The sequence below is a fragment of the Serinus canaria genome, chromosome 8, assembly GCF_022539315.1.
Source record: "Serinus canaria isolate serCan28SL12 chromosome 8, serCan2020, whole genome shotgun sequence".
NCBI classification, from domain to species: domain Eukaryota; kingdom Metazoa; phylum Chordata; class Aves; order Passeriformes; family Fringillidae; genus Serinus; species Serinus canaria.
The window spans coordinates 5,743,569-5,765,304 of NC_066322.1; the positions used below are offsets into that span (position 1 = coordinate 5,743,569).

A 21,736-nucleotide genomic window follows, 5' to 3' on the forward strand; every position below is an offset into this window, starting at 1 on the left:
TCAGTTCATCAGGGAACTGGAAAAGACTGACTTGATTTCAACTCTGATGTTTATGAAAGGTGAAGGTGTTCAGCATCTGGCAGGATGGGGAAAGGCTGTAGGAAAAAGACCTCCACTACCAGAGAAATGGTGCTCAAATTTGACTTGGAGGATGTGCAGCTTCCATGTTGCTGGGGGTCACCTGGTGTAAAATGAGAGATACGGCCACCAAATCCTTTTTCAAAATCTAATCTATTGGCTCTAGCAGGGTTTCCAAGTGAAAACTGAATTTACTTAAAATCCTGAAATTACTTTTGTTAAATAACTGAAATAATGCAACACAATAATGTATTTGTTAGGGAATTTTGGAGATAGGATTAAATTAATTCTACCTTGTCCCATTAAATGGGTTAGCTGTACAGACAGCATTTGTGTTGGTCTAGTAAATGGCTTTATTTCTGAGTTAGATTAGTACACGGAATATAGCCAAGCACTGTTAAATATGTGATTTGCTGAAGTAATTGTAATCCATTTTCTTTTAGCTGGTCCACTGATGCAGAGTAACCAGCGGTTCTCACTTCTGTCTCAAGGACATCCACACTTGAATCTGAATTACATTCAACAGAAAAAGTGAAATTGGATGGGATTGTGGGTGGGTGGGGGGAGGGGAGGAAGAAATTCAGGTTCTGATTTAAAATCTTAATGCAACATGTTTAGATACAAGATTATTTAAGACTGTTTTTAAACTGTATCATTTGTACATAGATATGAACTATAGTTTTTACTAGTATCACAAAACTGAGTGATACAAATTTCATCTATTTTATTACCCTATTTTTAAGGGGAATTGTGTTTTGTTTTATCTTGATAAACTGTAAAGAGAGAGAATTTTTAAAATTAAGTTCTTTATTTTCTATTAGCTGTATTCATACTTTGGTTGCTTCAGACTTTATATATATTGTTCTAAAAAAAAATAAAATTAGAAGGGGATTTCATGTGTTTAAAAATTTGTCACTTCTATTCTTTACAGAACTATGTAGTGCCAAAAAACTTTTTAAAAAGAAAAATAAAACTGAAAAAAAAGGACATAAAATTTTCCCTCTTTTCTATTCGTATGCATGCTCGCTCTAACGGGAATAACAAATGGTTTTAATGTGGAGATCTTGCAAAGATGAGCAGTTTCAACAAGTGATACAAGCACCAGATCTGCTTTTTTCCAAGCTGATGTTGCATATGCTGTTCACAGCCCACGTGTGTGTCACACTTGAAGGAAGAGCACACTCTTTTCTGTTTATCAGCTTTGCAAAACAAGATGCAAATACCGTGGAAAAATTATGCTGTACTGGGAAGTAGTTTTAAAGAGGGCTTTCCATAAATTGCCTAGGCACACTTACTTGTGTTGTCAGCACTCCCAGGGCAGTATGAGAATCCTGAAGCCCTAAATGCAGAGTTCAGGGATAAACCTGCCCGTCCCTGCTCCTGAAGAAGGGCCAAGAATAAAGATATGGTACACAACGGCTTAACACAACTGATTTCAAATGTAGTAGGAGAGTTATATCTAAATTTAAAGAACTAACTTGAATCAGAGAAGGTAGAGCTGAACATCATCATGGTGTCAAATTCTGTTCCCAGTCACAGGGAGGCCACAAACGGTGCTCAAAGTAGTGGTGTACTGTCATTAAGTATATTGAACTTAATTCTTCTGGAGTAAGTAGTAGTGCTTTGTACTGCTTTAACCTTCTGAACTCTCTGATGGCATCACCAGAAGCAGCAGATCGCACTGAAGGAAGATTTTTATGAAGCACCCAATGACTACCACAGGTTGGAGAGCACTGTCAAGTGAGCTTCTAGCAAACACACTGGGTTGTGACAGCCTTGCTTCCTCTCCTGTACTGGAGCTCTGAGAGGCCAGGATGGGAGCCCTGCAGTGTTTGTGACAGAATACAGACTTCCTTTGGCACCTGACTGCAGGGACAGTTTGACAAAACAAGGCCCTGATTTGAGAATGAAGCCAGCTTCAACCAGGGGACGTCTCACCAAATTATTATGAAGGAAACTGCCAGGAGCCTTTAAAGACAAACCTTCCTTTTTTTATTGCTCTTCATTAAGTTTTTACAGGCTTCAAGAAAAACAATTAAAAAACAACCTTCAAATTCTATCACAAGGATGAGTAACTAACTACATAAAAAGTATCCTTAGCTTACCTTTAATAAAAAAATTCAAAACAACAAAATGAGAAAGATGATGAAAGGGACTGCTAAAGCAGCCAGTACAGAACCAGCTGTCCTGTGGAGCAAATAGGACAGCATTAGACTGCAGCTCAAGGTCCTTAAATGGTGGGCTGGGTTTTGTTTTTTATTCATTCCCTCGCCGACTCTTTTTGTGACTTTTTTTAGATCTGAAAGAGAGAAAACAAAAAACCAATACTGTAAAACCTATCTTGAATTGCCAAACTGCACTTCGGAAATAAGCTAAGCCTTTACCTTTCAGGTGATTTGGAATGACTTCTGTGTCTGTGACTGCGATGATGCCCTGTGAGATAAAAAGGCAATAGTTATTTCCATTGCCACTGGAATTCTTAGTTGTTTTGCCAATGCAATTTGCTTCAAGTGTGCAAGATATTGCCAGAACGACCCTAGCTTTAACAAGGCACTCATATTAACCTCCTGGCAAGTATGTGAAAACTTACTCAAGACAATTTTGAAGCCATTAAAGGAGTTCCCCAGCTCTGCTTTCACGTGAGTAGCAGTTTTATCAGCCAGATTTAACACTGTGCTACCATCTTGATACGGTGACACAGATTTTCTCCTACAGTGGATGTGCTGATGATAAAGACTTGCCAGAGTTATTCTGGAAGTGGCAGAAGTACCTGGAGATTTAGATCTTGATCTGTGGCGCCTCTCCCGGGATCTGCTCCGGTGCCGTCTCGGGCTCTTGCTGCGATGCCGCTCCCGGCGCGGTGATGGGCTGAGGGAAAGGCAGCTTCTAAGAGAGCTGTGCCACAAATGCACACTGCTCACTTAAAAAACAGAATTAAAGAGTACCTCCTTCTCTTTGGAGAGCGGCTGCGCCTACAATTGGGGGAGAGAAGCAGAAAATCATCAGCTGTTTCATTTCCCACATCTTCAGCAACAACACCACGGCTTTTACTTCCTACGAGTGCTTAGGACTGGACATGCAATGAGCAAGACTTTAGTGATGAATTTTTCCTGGTTTAATACCAGTAAGAGAAATTAATAGGATTTTCTCTGCAGCCTCTGGTTTACCTGAAAACAAAGCACTTGATTCTCCTTAACATCTTCATTGTATTGTCAAATTTAGTTGAAGTTGGCCAGCAAGTTCAAGAGTTAGAGAATGACTGGAGAAACAAGCAGAGGGGTTGACAGTGGCTGTGCACTGCAATTCCTCACTTCAGGAAGTGCTAAAGGAACCGGGAGGTGTCAGAGTTCTGGATGAACTGCCACCTTCACTGCTGTGCTCCAGCTGTCTGTAGCACAACAGGTAAAAATAGTGGTCAAGGAAAAGTCCCCTCACCTCCTTGGGGACCTGCTCCGGCTCCGCCGGTACCGCACCACCGGAGATCTGCGGGGCTTGTCCAGGTCCCTGTAGCCCCTTCTGCGGTGGTCAGGAGATGGGATCCGTTCCAGCTGTAAACAACAGGGGGAGGATCTGTAAGTCCTGTTTCAGCAAGGTTTTATGCTATCAAGAAAGATTGCTGAACCATGAATATAAATTGCAAAAGTCACGTAGCCAAGCTTCCCCATCCCCAAGTGTTTCTTACTCAGGACCGAGTGGTGCTGCCCGAAACTGCCAACTGGAAATCAAACAACCACTTCTCATACTGTTGGTTTTGAAGAAGTGCAGCAGCACTGACCAATGGCCACAGGACCTTCCATCATCACCTTTAGTTCTCTCCATTACATATACATATAAATGAATTGATCTAAATAAACTTAACAAAGAGTAGACCCAGATTTGTGGAATTCAAGAGACAGGAAAACATGGCAACCTAAGAGATGCTTCAGGGTCCAAGTCCTCACAAGCTGCTTATATGAAAATATGCTATGAGGGGAAGTAAGACTTGCCAGCAGCCTCCTGGTGCCTCCTCTCAAATATCTGTCATAGACTAGGAAGTGTCTTAAAGGGGTTCAGCTTCAATTACTCATTTCCAATACAATTCATCAAACAGTTCACCAACCTTTTCATCTTCTTCCTCCTCCTCTTCACTAGATTCTACATCATCCATGTCTTCCTCCAGAGCACTAACACGAGGCTCAAGTTGCTCAGCTTCTTCCAGAACATACCGTTTCTAGAAGAAATTGCAACTTTATCCAACACAACCCAAGTAAGAACAAACACCTAAGGAGGCAACCATAGCTTACACAACAAGCCAGCAGCCAATCCAGCTACTGGACTTGGTACAGTTAGGAATTCCACAAGCGTCTACATTTCCCAACCTGCAGTCGAGGCAGGATGATGTCACAAACACGCTCCTCATGGAGTAGCTCATCGATAAATTCATCCACGTGCATCAGCTCAAATTCTGGGGGTGAAAAATAGCATTTAACAGACAAAATTAACACTGGAGGCTAAAGTAAAGATAAAAACATTTCAGACAATTGTGGCATAACAGGTTATGCCACAATTTTCAAGATTTATATTGCTAAATAGACGTAAGAGTGTTTACCCCCATTTCTGTTCTGACTTTTAATTTTTCGATAGTCATTGTACAGCGGTTCCAGGTACTTGTAGCAGTCGATGGCAGTGCCTGTCAGTCTCATGTACAGTGCTCCAAGCATTCGGACATACCTGGAAAGGAAACCTTTCCATGGATTTCTGCTTCCTGCACACTTAGCAGTTTGGACAAAAAAAGAGTTTTTTTTCCCACAAGTTTCTGAGGAAAATCAGTGCATAGCCAGAATACACAACCATTTAGATTTGCTCCATCTCTATACTATCAAAACCATAACAGACTTTACATACACAATGTCTGTAAGGGGGCATTGTCACCAACAAAAATGGAAAAAATACTGAAGAAAAAGATTAACATGAATGCCTTAATGCAGCTCATTCCAAACAATTCAGGCAGAGGTTTATGATCACAGAGAGCACATGCCACAAAGATGAGCCCTTCCAACAGGCCAGGTGACAAGGAGAGCAGTCTTAAAAGCAAGAAGAAAAGCTTGGTTTTGAGCAAGCCCAGTTTATCAGGGCACACTGAGAACTAAACCCTGCTTTGAGGTTTCCCTGGATGTTTTGAGCACTTCCCCTCGGTACAACAACTTCAACAAGGGAAAAAAATCACACAACTTACTTGAAGTCTTCGTTTTTTATGAACTCCACGATGATGTCCTTCTCGGGCTGGATCTGCAGCATCTTCAGCGTCAGGCACAAGAAGGGAGTGGGTTTAATGTTGCCTCCATAGACGCCCCCCACGTACTTCAGCTCCATGGCCTTGTCCACCACCAGCTCGGCTGCGAGAGGGACGGGCCGGGCCGTCAGCGCGGGCTCCCCCCGGCGCGGCCCGGCCCGGCCTCCCGCCCGCCATACCCGTGAGGCCGAAGCACTCCTCCTTCCAGTACTTGGACTCGTAAATGCGCGTGCGGATGATCTTCTCCACCAGGTACTGCGGGTTGGTGCCGTGGATGCTGTGCGCGTCCTTCACCGTCCGGTTGGCCATGGCGGCCGCCGCTCAGCCCCCTCAGCCCCGCTCCCGTGAGGGCCGCGCCGCCTTCCGCTTCCGCCTGCGGGGCGGAGCCGCCGCCGCCTCCTCCGCGGAGCCCCGGCACGAACCGCGCCTCGGCCCGCCCCGTGCGCGCGCGCCGCCGGGGGCGGGGCTCCGCGCGCTTTGGCGCGAAGTTCCATCGCGGCGCTGAGGGGACACGGTGAGCTGGGGGCGGAAGGGGGCTCGGGGGACAAAGCGCTCCCGGTGCGGGTGGTGACCGCGCGCTGGGACAGGCTGCCCGGGGAGCCTGGACACTCGCCCTCGCTAGAGATATCCCAGAACGGTCCGGACGCGATGCTGTGCAGTGTCCTCTGGGACGACCCTGCTGGAGCGGGGAGATGGTACCGGGTAGACCGCTGTGCTCTGTTCCAGCCTCGCTCGCTGTGTGGAGGGATCGGGCCTGTCAGGGGCTGTGTGAGGGGCTCTGGGGGGTCAGTGGCCCTCGGTGTCCGCAGCGTATCCAGCCCGGCCCCTCAGCCGCCATGTGCCGCCCGCGCTGGGGCGCTGAACGGCACTGGAGGGTGTGTGTGGCTTTTCCCCGACTTTCCAGACGAAAATTCTTACTTAGGAGAAAGAAAAAAAAAAAAAAAAAGAAATTAAAAACCAAAACGAAACCAGAAGAATTGAGCGAAAGTGAAACGTCGGTGGCGGTCTCAGCCGGCTCGCAGCGAGGTTCGGTGTCCCCAGGGCGGGCAGCCGGCCCCGCCATGGCCGTGAGGGCCGGGGGAGCTGGGAAGGGAAAAGGCATTGGAGAACAAGGCGCTACTAAATATCTTCCTTTTTTCCTTATCCCTCGGGGACCAGTGTCTGGGGCTTTGGGGAAGGTGGGTTTCTTTGTGTTAACCACCGTTCTTAATGTACGCCGAAAGAATTGATAGCAATTCTGTGTGTCTTCCCATCTTTCCTTTTTTCTTTTTTTGTTTTATATAATAATCAAAAAGTATTTGTGTATCTGTTTAGCTTTTCCTTGGGAATCATGAACACCAGGCAGCAAAGCAAACTTATCTACTCCTGGTATGGAAAACCCTTGAGTTCAGACAGAAAGCTGAGGACTTCCCAGTACAAGTAAATAACATTTATTTCTGTTTTGCTAAGGGAAACTTAATAGATGTTTCTTTACTTTTCTGACATTGTTTAAGTTAATATGTCAGTCCGTGACAATATGAGTACTGTTTTGAGCATTTAGTTGTGATGCTGTAGGTATTTAGCAAAAGCATTAAGCTCTTGAATTATAAGCTGTGTAGTGTATAAAAAAAACCACCATTTAACCAAATCTGTGAATAAGTTTTAACTAACTAAACAACATATGAAAGCTTCTAATCGGGAAATTAAGTTGTAAGCATTGGAAGAATGGACATAACTAACTGTAAAATTGACAGGACATCAGTCTAAATGATATATGAATTATGAAGTCTGTGAAATTCTCTTAATCTTCTTGTGTCTATCACTTAATAGGGGGATCCTTATTACATCAGAAAGCAGCAAAACAGAAACCTGTATAAAGCTTGGTGACTTTATTTTAGTAGAAGGGGTGAATGCAGATCAGCCTTATGTGGCACAGCTCGTGGATTTATATGAAGATGGTAAGAGAACTAAAAGCTTACATTCTGTGTGAGAAATTTGAAAATGTTTCAAAGTTACCTTTTTCATGGGGATGTAGATAGCATGAACAGTATGTCACTGGCCTAATTTATTAAGAAAATCAAGTTTTGATAATCATTGCATCTGTATTCACATGCTTCCCCAAAAGTTTTGGACCGATGGCTAATTTCAGTTAAATTTGATACATAAATGGAAATTCAAGTACATTATAATTTTTACAGTCTTTTTACATAACTGTCTAATTTAAAAACAGTGGTTCTTGAGGAGGGCAGTCTGAGCTCATGCTTTATTTAGAGATTGGAGAATCCAAATTGAGCAAGAGCACTGCAGCCCTGAAATTTGCATCTCATTAGACATCAGGCAATTTAACAATAAAGTACGAGGCTGAATAAATGGGACTTGTTACTTCTGTCCCTTGTAGAACTACTTGTTTATACAGAGATAGATATGAAAAGATAAATCATGGGAGGTGGGTGATACAAAAATTGTCTGAGTCTGAATTGGGAGCTACTAATGGGCTATATCAGAGTCTTCTGAGCAGCTTTTATTCTTTTTTGTGCTGTAATAATAATACACTGAGGGTTTATAATCTTCTTTACCTTTTTAAAAACATAAATACACATAATTCCATTTTATTTATTTACTAATGCAGTATTTTGTAGCACAGCTGAATATTCTTTTCATGCTGGAACAAAACCCATGAAACTTCCTTAAAAATGAGCTATTTCATCAGCAACATTCCCTGGTTTGTCAGCCAGTGAAAAAAGTGTTTCTGGCTTCTGAAAGTACAATGGCACTACAAATAACATTCTGATATTTCTCACTTCTCTTTTTATGTCACTGCTTTTAGTTAGGGTTTGAGGAGATCACATCTGTGCCAAAAAGGAACCTCTTTGTTTGTGATAGGGAACTGTTGCTCTGCAGCTGGTCTCCAAGTATTCCTGTGATTGAGACCCTGTGCAGGTGTTAACCTTAGCCCTTAAAATTCTCAACTCTGACATTTTAATTTAGCTTAAAAAATGGGACTTGCAATCTCTTACCAGATGCTTTCTCACCTGTGTCCAGGGAGGATTTCTACCCTGGCTGGCATTTCAGCTGAAGTCTGGAACTCTTCACAGTAAAATCCTGATGTTCCCTGACCCTGTCCTGTTGCAGGTGCCCAGCACAAACGTGCAGTTGTGCAGTGGTTCTGTCGTTTGGAGGAGATACCTCAGAACAAACGGAAGCTGCTTAAAAGAGAGATTTCTGCCCAGGAGGTGTTTTTTGATCAAGTTCTTGGCTATGACACTGATATAGCTGCAGAGACCATTATTAAAAGAATCATGGTAAGTGCTGCAAGCCTTCTGCGCACCGAGGGAAGAGAGAGACAGCAACAGCCCTGTCGTGTAAATTAGAAACTAAGGATTCCATGAGTTGCAGTAATAAGATCTATAACTAGAAAATAGCTGAATTCTAAGTCAACAGTAAACATTAATATATGTGTACTTTGGTATTTTTTGTTTTTGCAGGTATTACCACTACATCTGAGTGAGGAGCTGCCTATTATCACATTAAACAAGGAACAAACTTTCTATGTCAGACAGTCTTGGGATGGGAAGTGCTTTAAGGTTTTGTCCCCAGACACATTCTCTAAGCTGAAAGAAGCTAACAAGAAGAGAGGGGTCATCACAAACTCTTCAAAAGCATTTACTCCTTCAGACATCCTTACACCTGTGAAAAAAGAGACGGAGAGTGTTGTTCGGAGTGCCACAAAACCAAAAAACACTGACATGGAAATAGAATCCAAACATTCTACTTCCAAGTCCTCCCTTGCTAAGGAGAGGCATTCTCAAAGGGTGGCTAATAATGACATCAAAACCCCAACAGCAAGGAAGAAGCTGGAGTTAAACAGTATGTATATGGCAATATTCTGCCTCTTTTGTAGTTCTGTCTATGCTTTGTGCTTCTCTCTTTTGGCTAGTTCAAACTATTGTAACATTCAACATCAATATTTTTAACTGCCTTGTTCAGCCTCTGGGATCAGCCCAAGCCTTGTAGACACATCACTTGTTTGTCTTGTCTGTTGTTTCAAGCACTCTACTGCTGCTGCAAATGTTTTTTTTGTATCTGATAAATCTAAATGAAAGTGCTTGTTGACTGAAATGCTCCCAGTCAGCCTCACATGACCACAGAATGTCTCGCTTTCTTTAATCTTCTGACTAATTGTGTACTAAAATGTTTACATTGAGCTGGTTGAATAAGCATGTTTGATTCTGTAAAACATGCAGTATTTTCAGCATGGAACCTGACTAAAGTTGTGATGGAGGTGAGTTAGAAAACTGAAAAAATCAGTTTATCTTCCTTTTGTTTAGTAATTATTTAGAGGAAGTGTCTTCTAGTGATCCAGTTCCTTGTTACTTGAGTGAAGTGTTAATTTGCTTTCCTTTAAACAACAGTCAGCTGTACCATGTCTGCTGAAAGTTAACCAACCCAGCCATATTGAAGCCTGACAAAAGTTCATTTTGCTTTTCATTTCTAGGTCCCACAAGATCCAAAGGCAAGCTGCTGGGATGTGAAGTTTTGGGTCTTTTGGATGATGACTGTGATGCCATAGCCCCTTTAGAACCATCAGCCCCTAAAAGAAAAGTGAAATTCACAGGTGAAATTTTAGGCTCACCACCAAAGATCCCCTGCAGCAATGATAAATCCAAGCCAACATCTGAGACTGCAGAACAGCGTCAGAGGTGCAGTGACACCCTACGATTGTCCCCCTACACCAAAGTCAAAGATTTCAGTGAAAAAGACAGGGATCTTCATGAGGAAGATGACATTCTGTTATCGTAAGTGACAGCATTTTTATCATTGTTTTTGTATGGGATTTCTATTTGTATGAAGCTCTCTTAAAACGCATTTATGGAAAACTTCTGGAGGGAAAAGTAGGTGAAGTCTCTGCATGTGCCATGTTGTGCCTATTGAGAGCAAGGAGAGAAGGGGGAGAGCCTCAGCAGGGACAAGTGCACTGTGATGAAGCATTAGGAAATGTTACTTGGAGGTGAATGAATCATCAGGGAGATCCAAAGAGGACTTGAGTTTCCAGATGGAAAAGCAGTTCATGGTTCCAAGAACAGAGAGATGATGTTGGAAATGGGAATGGTAGGATGATATGAAAAGAAACTGAAGCCATGTTGATGGTTGTTCTTGTGATGATTGTACCCACCAACATGGATGAAAATCCATTTCCCTGCACTCCATAATCAAGGCTCAGATATGCCTGACTTGTGACAAATGTTGAGGGATGCTGGACTGTAGAAAGTAGTTTGATTGGCCTCAGGAGAGTCTTCATGAGAATTGTATGTATACTTCCATACTAATTTTTATGTAGGAAAGAAATCAAAGCCCAGAAAGCACAACTATAGAAGTATGTCTTCACACAGTCTTTAAAAATGGCATAAAGTGGGGGAGGAGAAGAATGGAACAGACTTTCTTGTGCAAAATGTTGCAAGAAGCCAGAAACCAGTCCTTTTCCTCCTTTCCAAGAGTAAAAATGTGGATGCAACAATGGAATTTCCACCTTTTTCTTTTCACTAATTATATATAGCATAAAAATGTTTACCTTTCATTGATAAGGTAGTGGCATTTCAGCAGTATTTATAGACTGTAAAAAACTTCCAAGAACAGTCAACAAATAATAAAAGCATTTGTAATTAATCTCATTTTGTACTTTGAACCAGTAGGGAAGTTGTGTAGTAACAGTAAAATGTTTCAGTGTCTGGGAGGAAGAAGCAGACAACCAAGGAATATCAAAACACAAAGAGAAAAATACATTCCAAAGGGCAAATCAAATAGATGCCCACAGGAAACAGTTTTTTTCTTATCTTTCACTTAAGAAAAAACATAGGCAGAAAACCCCACTTCTCAATAAAATAAACCTACAGCTGTTCTGAGCCCCTGTCCCTTCAGTTTGGCAGTGCAAAATACAGCAAATATTTTGTTTTCCTTTGCAAAGTTGTATTGAAGACACAGTGAAGGAGGGGGGAAATTGTGCTGCCAGTATCCATGCCATAGCCAATCTGTAAACAACAAATAAGAATTCATGCTGGATGGACAGTGGTAACAATTGAGCGTGAAGTTTAAAAGGCCTTCTCTGTGTCTTTGCAAGTGTGATGCAAAGAGAGGGAATACAACCAGCTTTGTTTTCTTTTTTTCCAGTTTAGTTGGATACCAGACACAGAGCAGCCAGATCCCTGTGCTGACCCCTCGTTCTCGCAGAACATGTGCACAGAAAACCAGTGCCCTCATTGCAGAGCAGATCAGGTAAACCCTGCAGCCATGATCTCCTGGTCAGATTGCTGTTGAGAGCTGCAAGTCTTGAGAGCTTGAAGCCTTGAGAGCTTGTCTGGCTTAATATTGAAATGCAAATTGTTCTAGAAGCACAGCTTAATTGCAGCTTGAGTAAAAACTGGTTTGTGTTCAGAAACATAAAGCTGACTCATGGTGTTCTTCAGAAAACTGACTTCCTTTAAACCAGCCTGTTAAAAAGCCATGGAAAATTAGCAGCTGAAGTAGAAAATGTTTTGGCTTGCTGATTATAAGAACTCCAGAAAAAAAGCTGAAAGTGTACAAATGTTGCTCTGTTATGTGTAGACGTGTATATATTTTTTTTAAAGCTTAAATCATTTCTCTTTCTCATAGTATGTTGGATGAGGAAGATTTTTCATCTGGCTCTGACAGTTCCTACTCTTCAAGTAGTGAGGAAGAGGAGGATGATGATGTGCCCTGTACACCAGAAAAAAAACCTAAATCTAGCAAAACATTCAGCACCCCAAAATCTTCAAGGAAGTCAGCAGTTCACACTCCTGCAAAGACACTGAAGAAAACTGTAAGGCTCCACATAAAAGAGCTGTTTTTATTATTTCGAGCCAGTTATTTGAATGCTTGATGCTGATGTACCAGAGTAAAGTATCTGAATCCCTTAGCTTTTAGTGAAGCATTATCTGGATTAATTTAATCTTTGATATGAATAGGTTATGGAAATATAGAAACCATTTGCATGTTGTCAATATTGTTACAATATTGATCAGAAAACTGTAGCCTAAACAGGGAAATTACTGGCTTGGATGCTGTTTCTTAAGAACCAGATCATTCTGTTATGCAGCACTTCAGAAAAGGACTAACAAGTCAAAAATTCTTTAGACAGTTAAAAGGTGTAATTGTCACCACCCCCTTTGCAGTTTCCTTTTTCTCTTAGGAAGAAAACACCATAAGGCTTGTTTGGAAATTCCCTGTGTAAATACTGTCTCTCAGTTCATCTTGTGCTCTAGCATAAGTAATGATTGGGAAACTCACATCAATGATTTGTTCCCAACAGAAATTGCTGTAGAAAAGCTGCTTGAGGTTGTAAATTCTTTTTGCAGCCTTTACAAGGAACACCCAGAACCCCCCGGACACCCCGGAACGCAACTCCAGAAATTCCCAGGCGTGTCCAGGCAGCCCAGGAACCAGCCAGTGTACTGGAAGAAGCCAGATTAAGGTAACTTGTACTCAGGAAAATCATCTTTATTTTGCATCAGGTGTGCAGAGCAGGCTGTGCTGAATGGGGAATGTCATCTTTGCCATTTAAAATAAAATAAGTAAAAATGCATGGTGTTCTGATCCAAGAAGAGTCTTTAATAATTTACAGTACAATATTAGATTTACAAATAATGATAATATTTACACTACTACCTTAGCAATTTCAAGTTATTTTAACCAGTCCATGGTTAAGTTCTTCAGAATTAGGTATCTTTATTCTGTGCAACATTAGGAAAACAAAGATGCTTTCTGATTAGCTTTAGATTATAAAGGTACAATATTTGTCTCTTCTTGGTGCATGAAAAAGCTTTACAGGTATCACTGTAGATCTTCACAGTGGAAAAAAAAAGGCATTCAGGACTATCTTTAAAAGTGGGTTTTAGTTCTGTTTGCTATAAGCAGCCTCTCCTGTTTTATCCTACCTTTGCACTGACTTGCAAATAGTGACTTAAAATAGATGGATCTTTATTGCTGCATAAATTAGGAGCACATAGAGATAGACTAGGCTGTTTCTTTTAGGATACTTGACATTGATGCTCAGACTTTAAAGTATGTAAGAGAGATTTGAAAAACTCCACACGGGAGGAAGGTGAGCATCTGCCTGTTTGCATCAGTTCTTCATAGAGAACAGCAATTTTAATTTTCTTTTTCTTTTTTAATTCAAAGGCTGCATGTTTCTGCTATCCCAGAATCTCTGCCTTGTCGTGAGGAAGAATTCCAGGATATCTACAACTTTGTGGAAAGCAAACTTATTGATGGCACAGGAGGGTGAGTTTGGCAAGACTGCGACCAAGATCACATTTGTTTATGGCATAACAGCAGTCAGATTATATATTTTTACTTTATATTTATTACTTATATTTAAAAAGTTATCATCATTTAAAGTTCCTAATTCAATTTTCCTGGTATTTTTCTTCCTTAAATGGTATTGTGTGTAGAAATAATGTGGGCTTCTTTATTCTACAGATTCAAATTAAAGATCAAATTATAACTGGTCAGTTTTAGAAGTCTGGGAAACTATTTCTTTTTTTTTAAAGAAGATAAATTACATTTATAAAATGTTTTAGGTTGGTAATTGCTTCAGTAATAATCAAAATCCTCATGATCCTTGGCAGTGCTATGTGTCCCACCTTGCAAATAAAGTAAGATGTGGGCAGTTGCCTGAAGTGTCAGTATTCAAGACTGGTGTCAGAGATCAGGAATTCCAGCTCATTAATCCCAAGAGTTGTTACCATTTTGCTCAGGCTGCTGAAGAGGTGCTCTCCTTTTGTAGGTGCATGTACATTTCTGGAGTGCCTGGGACAGGTAAAACTGCAACTGTTCATGAAGTAATTCGGTGTCTTCAGCAAGCTGCAGAAAATGAGGAACTGCCACCATTCCAGTTTGTGGAGATCAATGGTATGAAGCTGACAGACCCTCACCAAGCCTATGTACAGATATTAGAGGTAAGGAAAGTGTTTTCGGTGGCTCCTGGGTTTTGAAAGAAGACATCTTACACTTCACCATCACATCCTTGATATGTTACAGTGTTCAAGGCACTTATCAGTACTTCCCAGTCTCTCCAAGAGACTGTGTGCTTTTATCTTAGAGTAGGTTAGAAAATAATTAACTTAAAGGCCTGAGCCAGCTTCTTGAACTGTTTTGCTTTCTGCTGCACAAGGGTAGTGGCTGAGAAATAGCCTGATTTTTGCATCTGCTCATCTAAAAAAAATCTAAACCAACTTTTTCTATTTTCCTATGGTGTAACTTTTTCTGCACATCTGCTTCAAAAACTACTAAGTGTAGCAGTAGAATAATTACTGAGGGGGTCTTAATGGTTAATTGGTCAGTCATAATAGTAATTCAGCTAAAGAGGGGCCATCTCTGTCAACAGAGTGTATTTCTGATATCCATAACAAACCAGTCTGCAGTATCCATCTGGGACTACTGACTGTGCTTGTGTTGTATGGGTGGGAATTAATCTTCTGAGGACAGGATTAAGATCACCCAGTAGGCATTAGACAGTAACTGCTCAAAAGCTTTCTCAGTCTAGGCTAACTTTAAACCAGTGACCTGGAAACTAAATGGTTTCCTGAAGCATCTGTTCCATTTTAATATAAACTTCTGCTCCATTTATTTAAGTTTGACATCATCTTTCTGAGCAGGGAGTGGCATGCATTAGTGTTCTAGTGTCCCAGTCCTCATAGCTGGGAGTTAAATTTGCATATTTGCATCCTTCCCTCAGACCAGCTTAGACAGTGTCCTGCTGAGGGATTTGCTGAGGCCAGGCCTCTGTTCCTTTAGCATAGTGAGAGGCTTCCTGACAAATACCTTATTTCATGGTATTGTGAATGTATTTTAACATCCTTTGTTCCTATCCCATTCAACATAAAATCTGAAAATGAATAAAGAATAGGCTTTTGGAAGTACAATCTGTTGCCCCCTATTAGTCCTGAACCCTAAGGCAGCCCAGTGAAATATCCTTTAGGGGAGTACAAAGTCACATGAACCACGTACTTCTCCAATTCCTTCTGCCTCAGCTACTGTCAAGGAACCCTTCATAAGAGCTAGGCTGCTGCTGCTCCCCTGATTGCTGCAGGTCCTGATCCAGTTTGCTGATGTGTCTTTGCATGACTGAAGCAAATTCTGGAGCTTCCCTTCTGCAGTTACCTCACTGCTGTAGGAAAGTTTAGAGATAGAACAGGGACTGGAAGCCCTGGACAGATGCAAGAGATAAGGTTAAATACCTGGGTACAGTAGAGTCCATTTCCACCCCAGCAACTCAGCTCCATGGTGTATTGGATAGTCAGCTCCAGAGCTGCAGAATCAGGGTTCAGGGGGATTCATCTCCTTTCTGTGACTGATTTGGACTGTCCTGACTGAATTGGAAACATGAACCAAGTAGTGGTTATACATTCATCTTGTGCTCTGGCTTGTTTAGTAATTATCAGATCTTGGATTTGTAAGAGATTTTAGAAAAGAAATACAGTTTTCAAATGCAGTCTCCATTTGGCTTTATTGCTGGACTTTGCACTATGATGAAGAATTGATTCAGCATCTGCAGTGAAATGTCATGCTTTGATTTCTGGGTATCTTTGGACTTGCAAGGGAAGAGGTAATATACAGTCAGCTAATTTGTTCTGCCACATAGTTGCAAAAGGTATTGCAGATATTTTTTTAGTTCACAGATGAATAAATTTAATTATAGATCCTGGTGATGATTCATTAGAATTTTAATAGCAGTCCAAGATTACTCAAGTCAGGCTATTCTTCTCAGCTGACTTAGGTTTTCTGTAGGTGTGTGTATTCAGAGATACCCTAGAGATATGCTGGGTTTAGAGCCCTCTAGACTGGGTGGGTTCAGGATTTCTTAGTGATTCTAAGACAGATTTTTGTGCAGAGAATTTTCTGGGCCTTTCTTTTTAACTATGCATTTTTTTGTTTCTCTTCTCATTTACTAGCAGTTCTTGGTAGATCAGAGTGTCTTATGAGCTACTTTCTCAGTTTTTTTACTCCCCATGGAAGAAATAACCATCAGGTGGTTGGTGTTAGTTGTTAAGGAAAGGCAAATTTGAATGGTGTCAAACTTTTTTCCCAGGGTTTGCTGTGATTAACCTGCAATGTTTATTCAATCCTTGTACAGTTCTTGACAGGTCAGAAGGTGACAGCAACCCATGCTGCAGTACTGCTGGCAAAGCTGTTCAGTACACCTGGACCAAAGAGGAAGACCACAGTGCTGATAGTGGATGAGGTGAGACAAAGAATCATTTGTTTACTTTCCTCCAAGGATTGTAAGAAGTGAGTTTTTGGTGGAGGAAAAATTATGCATGCTTTGAGTGTATCACATATGATGTAACAGGAATAAGGAGAGAGGAGATGCAAGTAGTTCCTCTTACCTGTTTAATTCAGTTTCTAAAAAAGGCTGAGTATCCTGTTGCCATGTTGTTCTCTGCCTTGGATTTCATTTTGGTTTTATATTTTGTTATTCCAATACGTGGAATAAGTTGTTTGTCAATTCTAAATACCAGGGGATTCAATTGTATTTTGTGTGGAAGCTGCTGCTTTTCCAGTGGGAAAACTCACAGAGAAATAAGTCACACCCAATTCTGAAAAACCTTTAACGTGCTATGTTCAGTAATAATCATATGCACTCTTATTTTTGCTGTAAGCTAATTCAGGTTCTCACTTGGAGGGTCTTTGACTCTTGTTAGATGTATTAGTATCACAGTACTGTTTTAAAACTCCAGCTGTTTACCATTTACTGTTCAAGCATCCAGTAGGACTGTGCTTTTCCAAAAGAGACTAGAGCCCTAATTCAGCAAATGCAGTCCTGTTAGTAGATGGATAAAAGAAAGGCAGAGACAGCTTGTTCAGAATCATGGGAGGAATCTTCTGTGGCAGAGCTGGTTCTCAAACCCCCATCAGGTATTGTAAATAAGAAGCCATTCCTTTTCCCAGTCTGATTCTTATCTTTTTATCTCTGCAGCTTGATCTGCTGTGGACCCGGAAGCAGAACGTGATGTACAATTTATTTGACTGGCCAACCCAAAAGCACTCCAAGCTAATCATCCTGGCCATTGCCAACACCATGGACCTGCCAGAGAGAATCATGATGAACAGAGTAGCAAGCAGACTGGTATGTTCTAGCAGTTCTGTTGCTGTGCCATAAAAGGAGAACAGATTAAATACTGGATGCAATCAAAAGCAATCCAGGAGAAAAGTAGGACTGGTTATATCAGAAGCTGAACAATGTTTCTTATAATTCCCTCTCCAGAGGACTGATAATGAACATATAAATCTAAGTTCAGGAGCCTGTTTGCTAATCAGGTATTATGCTGATACATAATGTTCTTGTAAGAATGAAATAAATATGTGGATGCCCAAGATCTGGATAATCAAATACTGTGCTTCATGGATAAGCTGCTTACTCTGGAGTTCAGAAGAATTTTCTTCTGGTTTTCCTTCCTCTTTCCCCTTTCATTCCAGGCACCTACTTCTCTGTTTGCCATCATCAGTTGGTAGATTATATAAAGGTATCCAACAAAGAAAACTGGATGCACTCTCCACTTGTTTTGAATATGTTTTCCTAGGTCATCTCACCACGGTTCTGACAAGTGATTTGCAAAAACAGTGCTCTGTGCCTCTATCCTTCCGTGACTCAAAAACAGCTCCACAGGGTGTGAATTGCTTTCCCCCACCCACTAAACCCACTGCAGATCAGCTGAGTCCATAGAGTCACAAGAGAAAGTTTTGCATAAGAAATTCAAAACTCGGGGTCTCCTGTAGGATGAAAGGCAGTGCACCATCTGTAACATAGATTGTCCTCATCTGAGTGCTGTTCTTAATGCCTTAAGCCAGAAGAGGGTTTTAATTCTTGGCTGAAGGCTATCTTGAAGTCAACACACGCATATATACAGATTAGCTAAAGGAGACATTAATATTTTTCCACAGCTGCTGCTGTTATTGTATTAAAAGATAACATGTAGACAGATATGATCCAGATATTTTTGTGTAGGGGAGCTCTCATTTGTTTAAAAGTTTGTTATAAGAGAAACCTGAATTCTGAAAGCAGCTCCCCTTGCTCCTGGGGCCTTTCATTGGGGAGATCCAACCAGTGGTCCTCACTGAGCCACAGTTTTGTGGATTTGTACATTAGTTTCACAAATGTGATTAAAATGTGTCACTAGGAGGGAAAGGATGTGTAAAACTAATTGCTCCGACCAGAAACAGTAAAAGTAACCACACAGGCCATGCTTCAGCAGTTGAGAGTTTTCCAGCCCCACAAACACTTCTCAGTTTGTTGTGTCATATTTTGTAGGGCCTCACCAGAATGTCCTTTCAGCCCTACACCTACAAACAGCTACAGCAAATCGTTTCATCCAGACTGAAGGGAGTGAAGGCATTTGAAGAGGATGCAGTTCAGCTGGTTTCCAGAAAGGTGAGTACAGAGCAGATAAATGTCCTTCATGTTGCACTGGGTGAAAAGTGTGGGGGGCAGCAGGGAGAGTTTACTAACAGCTGTTAGACCTGGTTCTGTGGTTGTGTTCTGTATTGGAGGCAAGTATGGGGGCACAGTTAGGTCATACATTATCCAGGGTATTTTCTCAGAAGACATTGCTGGAGCAGTGTCCTTGCTTTTTCCACCTACTCTGAGAAGTCAGCAGCATATTCCAGGAGCTGAAGGCATGACAAGAGTCGTGATGATAAGATGTCAACTGTCTCCACTGTTTAGCATAATGTGAGTCATTGGAGAATCCTGAAAAAGATAACATGCCAGTGGCAGTGGAAATAGCCTTATAGATTTTATTTCTCAAGATGTTCAGTGCCCTGTCATAATAGATAATACTTGTTCTTGTTTGCAAGTCTTAATGCTCAGTTGTACAAAACATAAGCAATGCACTGGGGATCAGTAGCTTCTCAAATTGAGATATGTGCACTGCTAATGTGTTAAATTAGCAGCTCTATATTAAAGTAATCTATTAAAATTATGTCAAAACAACCTGCATCATTGTAGGATTAAAAAAGAGTGCTCATAAATATGTCAGAAGTAAATACAAGCCTGTGTTTTGTTGTGAAGGAACCACCTCTCTGTAAGAATAATAGTGAGGGTTTGCAGAGGGAATAATTGCAGTGTTTTTCTACTATGAGTTTTCTTCAGAAATACAGAAATATACCTTGCAATTAGATTTTCTACAGGGTTTCTCATTCTTGGCCCCAGCTGCGTTCTAGGGCTTTTATGTATTATCAGCATCTGCTGAGAAAACTAGGCCAGTACTATATGTGTTGAATGTTCATAGGTTTATTGAAACTGTAAAGCACAATTGGGGTTTTAACAAGTATTTAATTTCAGAAATTTCAGACACCTAAAATTTTTCAGGCACTTGTAACAGTAAATCAGCTATTCTGGATATTTCTTTGAGACCTTCTAAAATTATTAGTGTACTCTTAAAATCAATATTTTAATGAGTACAGAAAAACTGAGTTTTTTAGTGTCATAGCCAATCTCCTTTTTTTTTTTCCTTTTTCATGAGCCTGGATTTATGGTAAAGGCCTTCACTGACAATTAAACTGATACTTCTGAAAGCTTTTGGTGTTGAAAGGAACTACTCACCTTTAATTTTTTTTTCACCTCTGACTTCTGTGTTACAGAAAAAAATTCATCCTTGAATTTATGATGACCAGATCAGAGTCAGGGTGTGGGAGATGTGGAGAGTTGCTTCTGTTGGTTTTGGTCAATAAGCTTTGTTTTTCAGCATCTGGGATTGTAGTAAAATAGTCCAGAGGTGTGTTGTTCTCCCACTGGGTGCTCAGGGTGTTTGGGGTTGGTTTATCTGTCGATTAGGTCTAAACTCTGTCCCCAGCTGTTTGGAAATGTTGTCCCAAATGTGTCACATTCCCGTGCAGGTGGCAGCGCTGTCGGGGGATGCCCGGCGGTGCCTGGATATCTGCAGAAGGGCCACGGAGATCTGTGAGTTTGCCAGGCAGAAGAGAGCCCCGGAGATCGTCAGGATGGCCCACGTGACTGAAGCCATAGATGAAATGTTCTCATCACCATATGTCAATGCAATCAGGTAAAAATATTTCCTTTGCTTTTGTGTCGCTTTCACAGCACTAGTTTTTCACAAACAAAAATGATGATGCCAGAGTTGCAGGCTGTGATACGATGGCCACTCGTGACATAAACTGCCCAGCCCGCGTTTACATATGTCGCTCCCAAGCAATTCCCCTTCCCGACTTCTGATGTTTCATGGGTTCTGAACTTCACAAATGGACTTTTGTCTGTTTTGTTTTTTTGACCCAGGAATGCTTCGTTGCATGAACAAATCTTCTTGAAAGCAATTTTGGCAGAGTTTCGCAGGGCAGGAGTTGAGGAGGCGACAGTTCAACAGGTATGGGGCTCTTTTGTTACTGACACCACTGATCTGGATCACAAGGTGGTTTTATTTTTTTTGGCCTGCATGTTAGAACATCTCATGGTTCTACCCTAACATGCTTTATAACAGGAAGAATCAAAGACAAGCTGAAATTATCAGGCAACAGTCCAAGGAGGAAAACTGAAAGTTGGTTCCAAGTTGTGCATCACTGGTTTTCCCTCATAGAGGCAGATATGTCACTGGTAGCTTTGGTTTTTTTAGTAGATCCATAAAATACTGGGTGCCAGCAGAGCTGTGAAGACTCTGGAGAAGTCATGAGTAGTGTGGAAGCTAAATGTTAATACTTATACAAAGATGTAGTTCTAAACATTTTTATATAGAATTACAGCATCTAAGCAGGCTGGAGCTATTTTATCTCCCCTCCATGGATATGGGGGGAAGGCAGCTTCTCACTATGTCACTTTGTCACTCAGTTGCAGCAGGCAATAAACATAACCTGTGTCCTTTTTCTCAACAGATCTACCACCACTACGTGGCTCTGTGCAGGGTGGAAGGCCTGCAGAGCCCCACGGTGTCAGAAGTCATGGCAATTTGTTCAAGACTTGGTGCCTGCAGGCTCTTGCTGGTGGAGGCCAGCAATAAATATCTGCACATGCGGGTGCGACTGAACCTCAGCCAGGATGATGTCGTGTATGCACTCAGGGAGGAATAAAGCAAAAGAGATTTTATTGCTTTTAATATGTATAAATATTTTAAATACCGTCTATTTTAATTTTTTTAATTATTGATAAAATGGAAATAGTGAAAGGTATTTTTTTAAAAGGCTTTGCTTATTTGTTTGATGTATGAAAGCACTCTTTTAATAATAAAGAATTAAATTCAAAGCATTTTAAGTATTTCAAACTATTTCTTTGTAGAAGTATTTTTAAGTGCTGGTAGCTGATACCCTTTAACGGAGGTGTATGAACTTGGGATGGATTATTTGAAGATTACTTGCATCACTTTTTTTTAAGGCTCATGGTGTCTT

At 41.1% G+C, this 21,736-nt stretch overlaps 3 protein-coding genes across 7 annotated transcripts in view; 2 read left to right on the top strand and 1 right to left on the bottom strand.

Moving 5' to 3' along the window:
* Positions 1–1,061, top strand: part of TUT4 (terminal uridylyl transferase 4) — a 44,193-nt gene extending 43,132 nt beyond the window's left edge. For 2 of the 3 annotated variants that reach the window (XM_030226365.2, XM_030226366.2), the window contains exon 30: positions 522–1,060. In XM_030226365.2, coding sequence (XP_030082225.2) covers positions 522–613 — 92 coding nt within the window. In that variant the 3' untranslated portion in view covers positions 614–1,060. Of the gene's footprint in view, positions 1–521 lie in introns of all 3 variants that reach the window. The other variant, XM_030226367.2, reaches the window with a different exon arrangement.
* A 986-nt stretch (positions 1,062–2,047) lies between these two features.
* PRPF38A (pre-mRNA processing factor 38A) lies at positions 2,048–5,736 on the bottom strand. 2 transcript variants are annotated; one of them, XM_018912451.3, is made up of 10 exons: positions 5,530–5,736; positions 5,294–5,453; positions 4,667–4,788; positions 4,437–4,522; positions 4,178–4,288; positions 3,514–3,626; positions 3,024–3,050; positions 2,849–2,946; positions 2,463–2,511; positions 2,048–2,377 (listed from the first exon to the last, which is right to left on the bottom strand). In XM_018912451.3, exons 1-10 carry the CDS (start codon positions 5,657–5,659, stop codon positions 2,335–2,337), a joined length of 939 nt encoding a protein of 312 aa, XP_018767996.2. In that variant the 5' UTR covers positions 5,660–5,736; the 3' UTR covers positions 2,048–2,334. The 2 variants fall into 2 exon arrangements, with proteins under 2 accessions (XP_018767996.2, XP_050833486.1); XM_050977529.1 differs by having other exon boundaries at positions 3,024–3,056.
* On the top strand, positions 5,736–21,596 carry ORC1 (origin recognition complex subunit 1). 2 transcript variants are annotated; one of them, XM_009088727.3, is made up of 17 exons: positions 5,736–5,864; positions 6,665–6,769; positions 7,160–7,287; positions 8,462–8,631; positions 8,815–9,196; positions 9,825–10,125; positions 11,495–11,599; positions 11,978–12,164; positions 12,700–12,815; positions 13,523–13,624; positions 14,130–14,301; positions 16,479–16,586; positions 17,322–17,471; positions 18,654–18,773; positions 20,240–20,406; positions 20,637–20,724; positions 21,227–21,596. In XM_009088727.3, exons 2-17 carry the CDS (start codon positions 6,681–6,683, stop codon positions 21,419–21,421), a joined length of 2,580 nt encoding a protein of 859 aa, XP_009086975.2. In that variant the 5' UTR covers positions 5,736–5,864; positions 6,665–6,680; the 3' UTR covers positions 21,422–21,596. The 2 variants fall into 2 exon arrangements, with proteins under 2 accessions (XP_009086975.2, XP_018767995.2); XM_018912450.3 differs by lacking the exon at positions 5,736–5,864 and adding an exon at positions 6,185–6,528.
* The last annotated feature ends 140 nt before the right edge of the window (positions 21,597–21,736 follow it).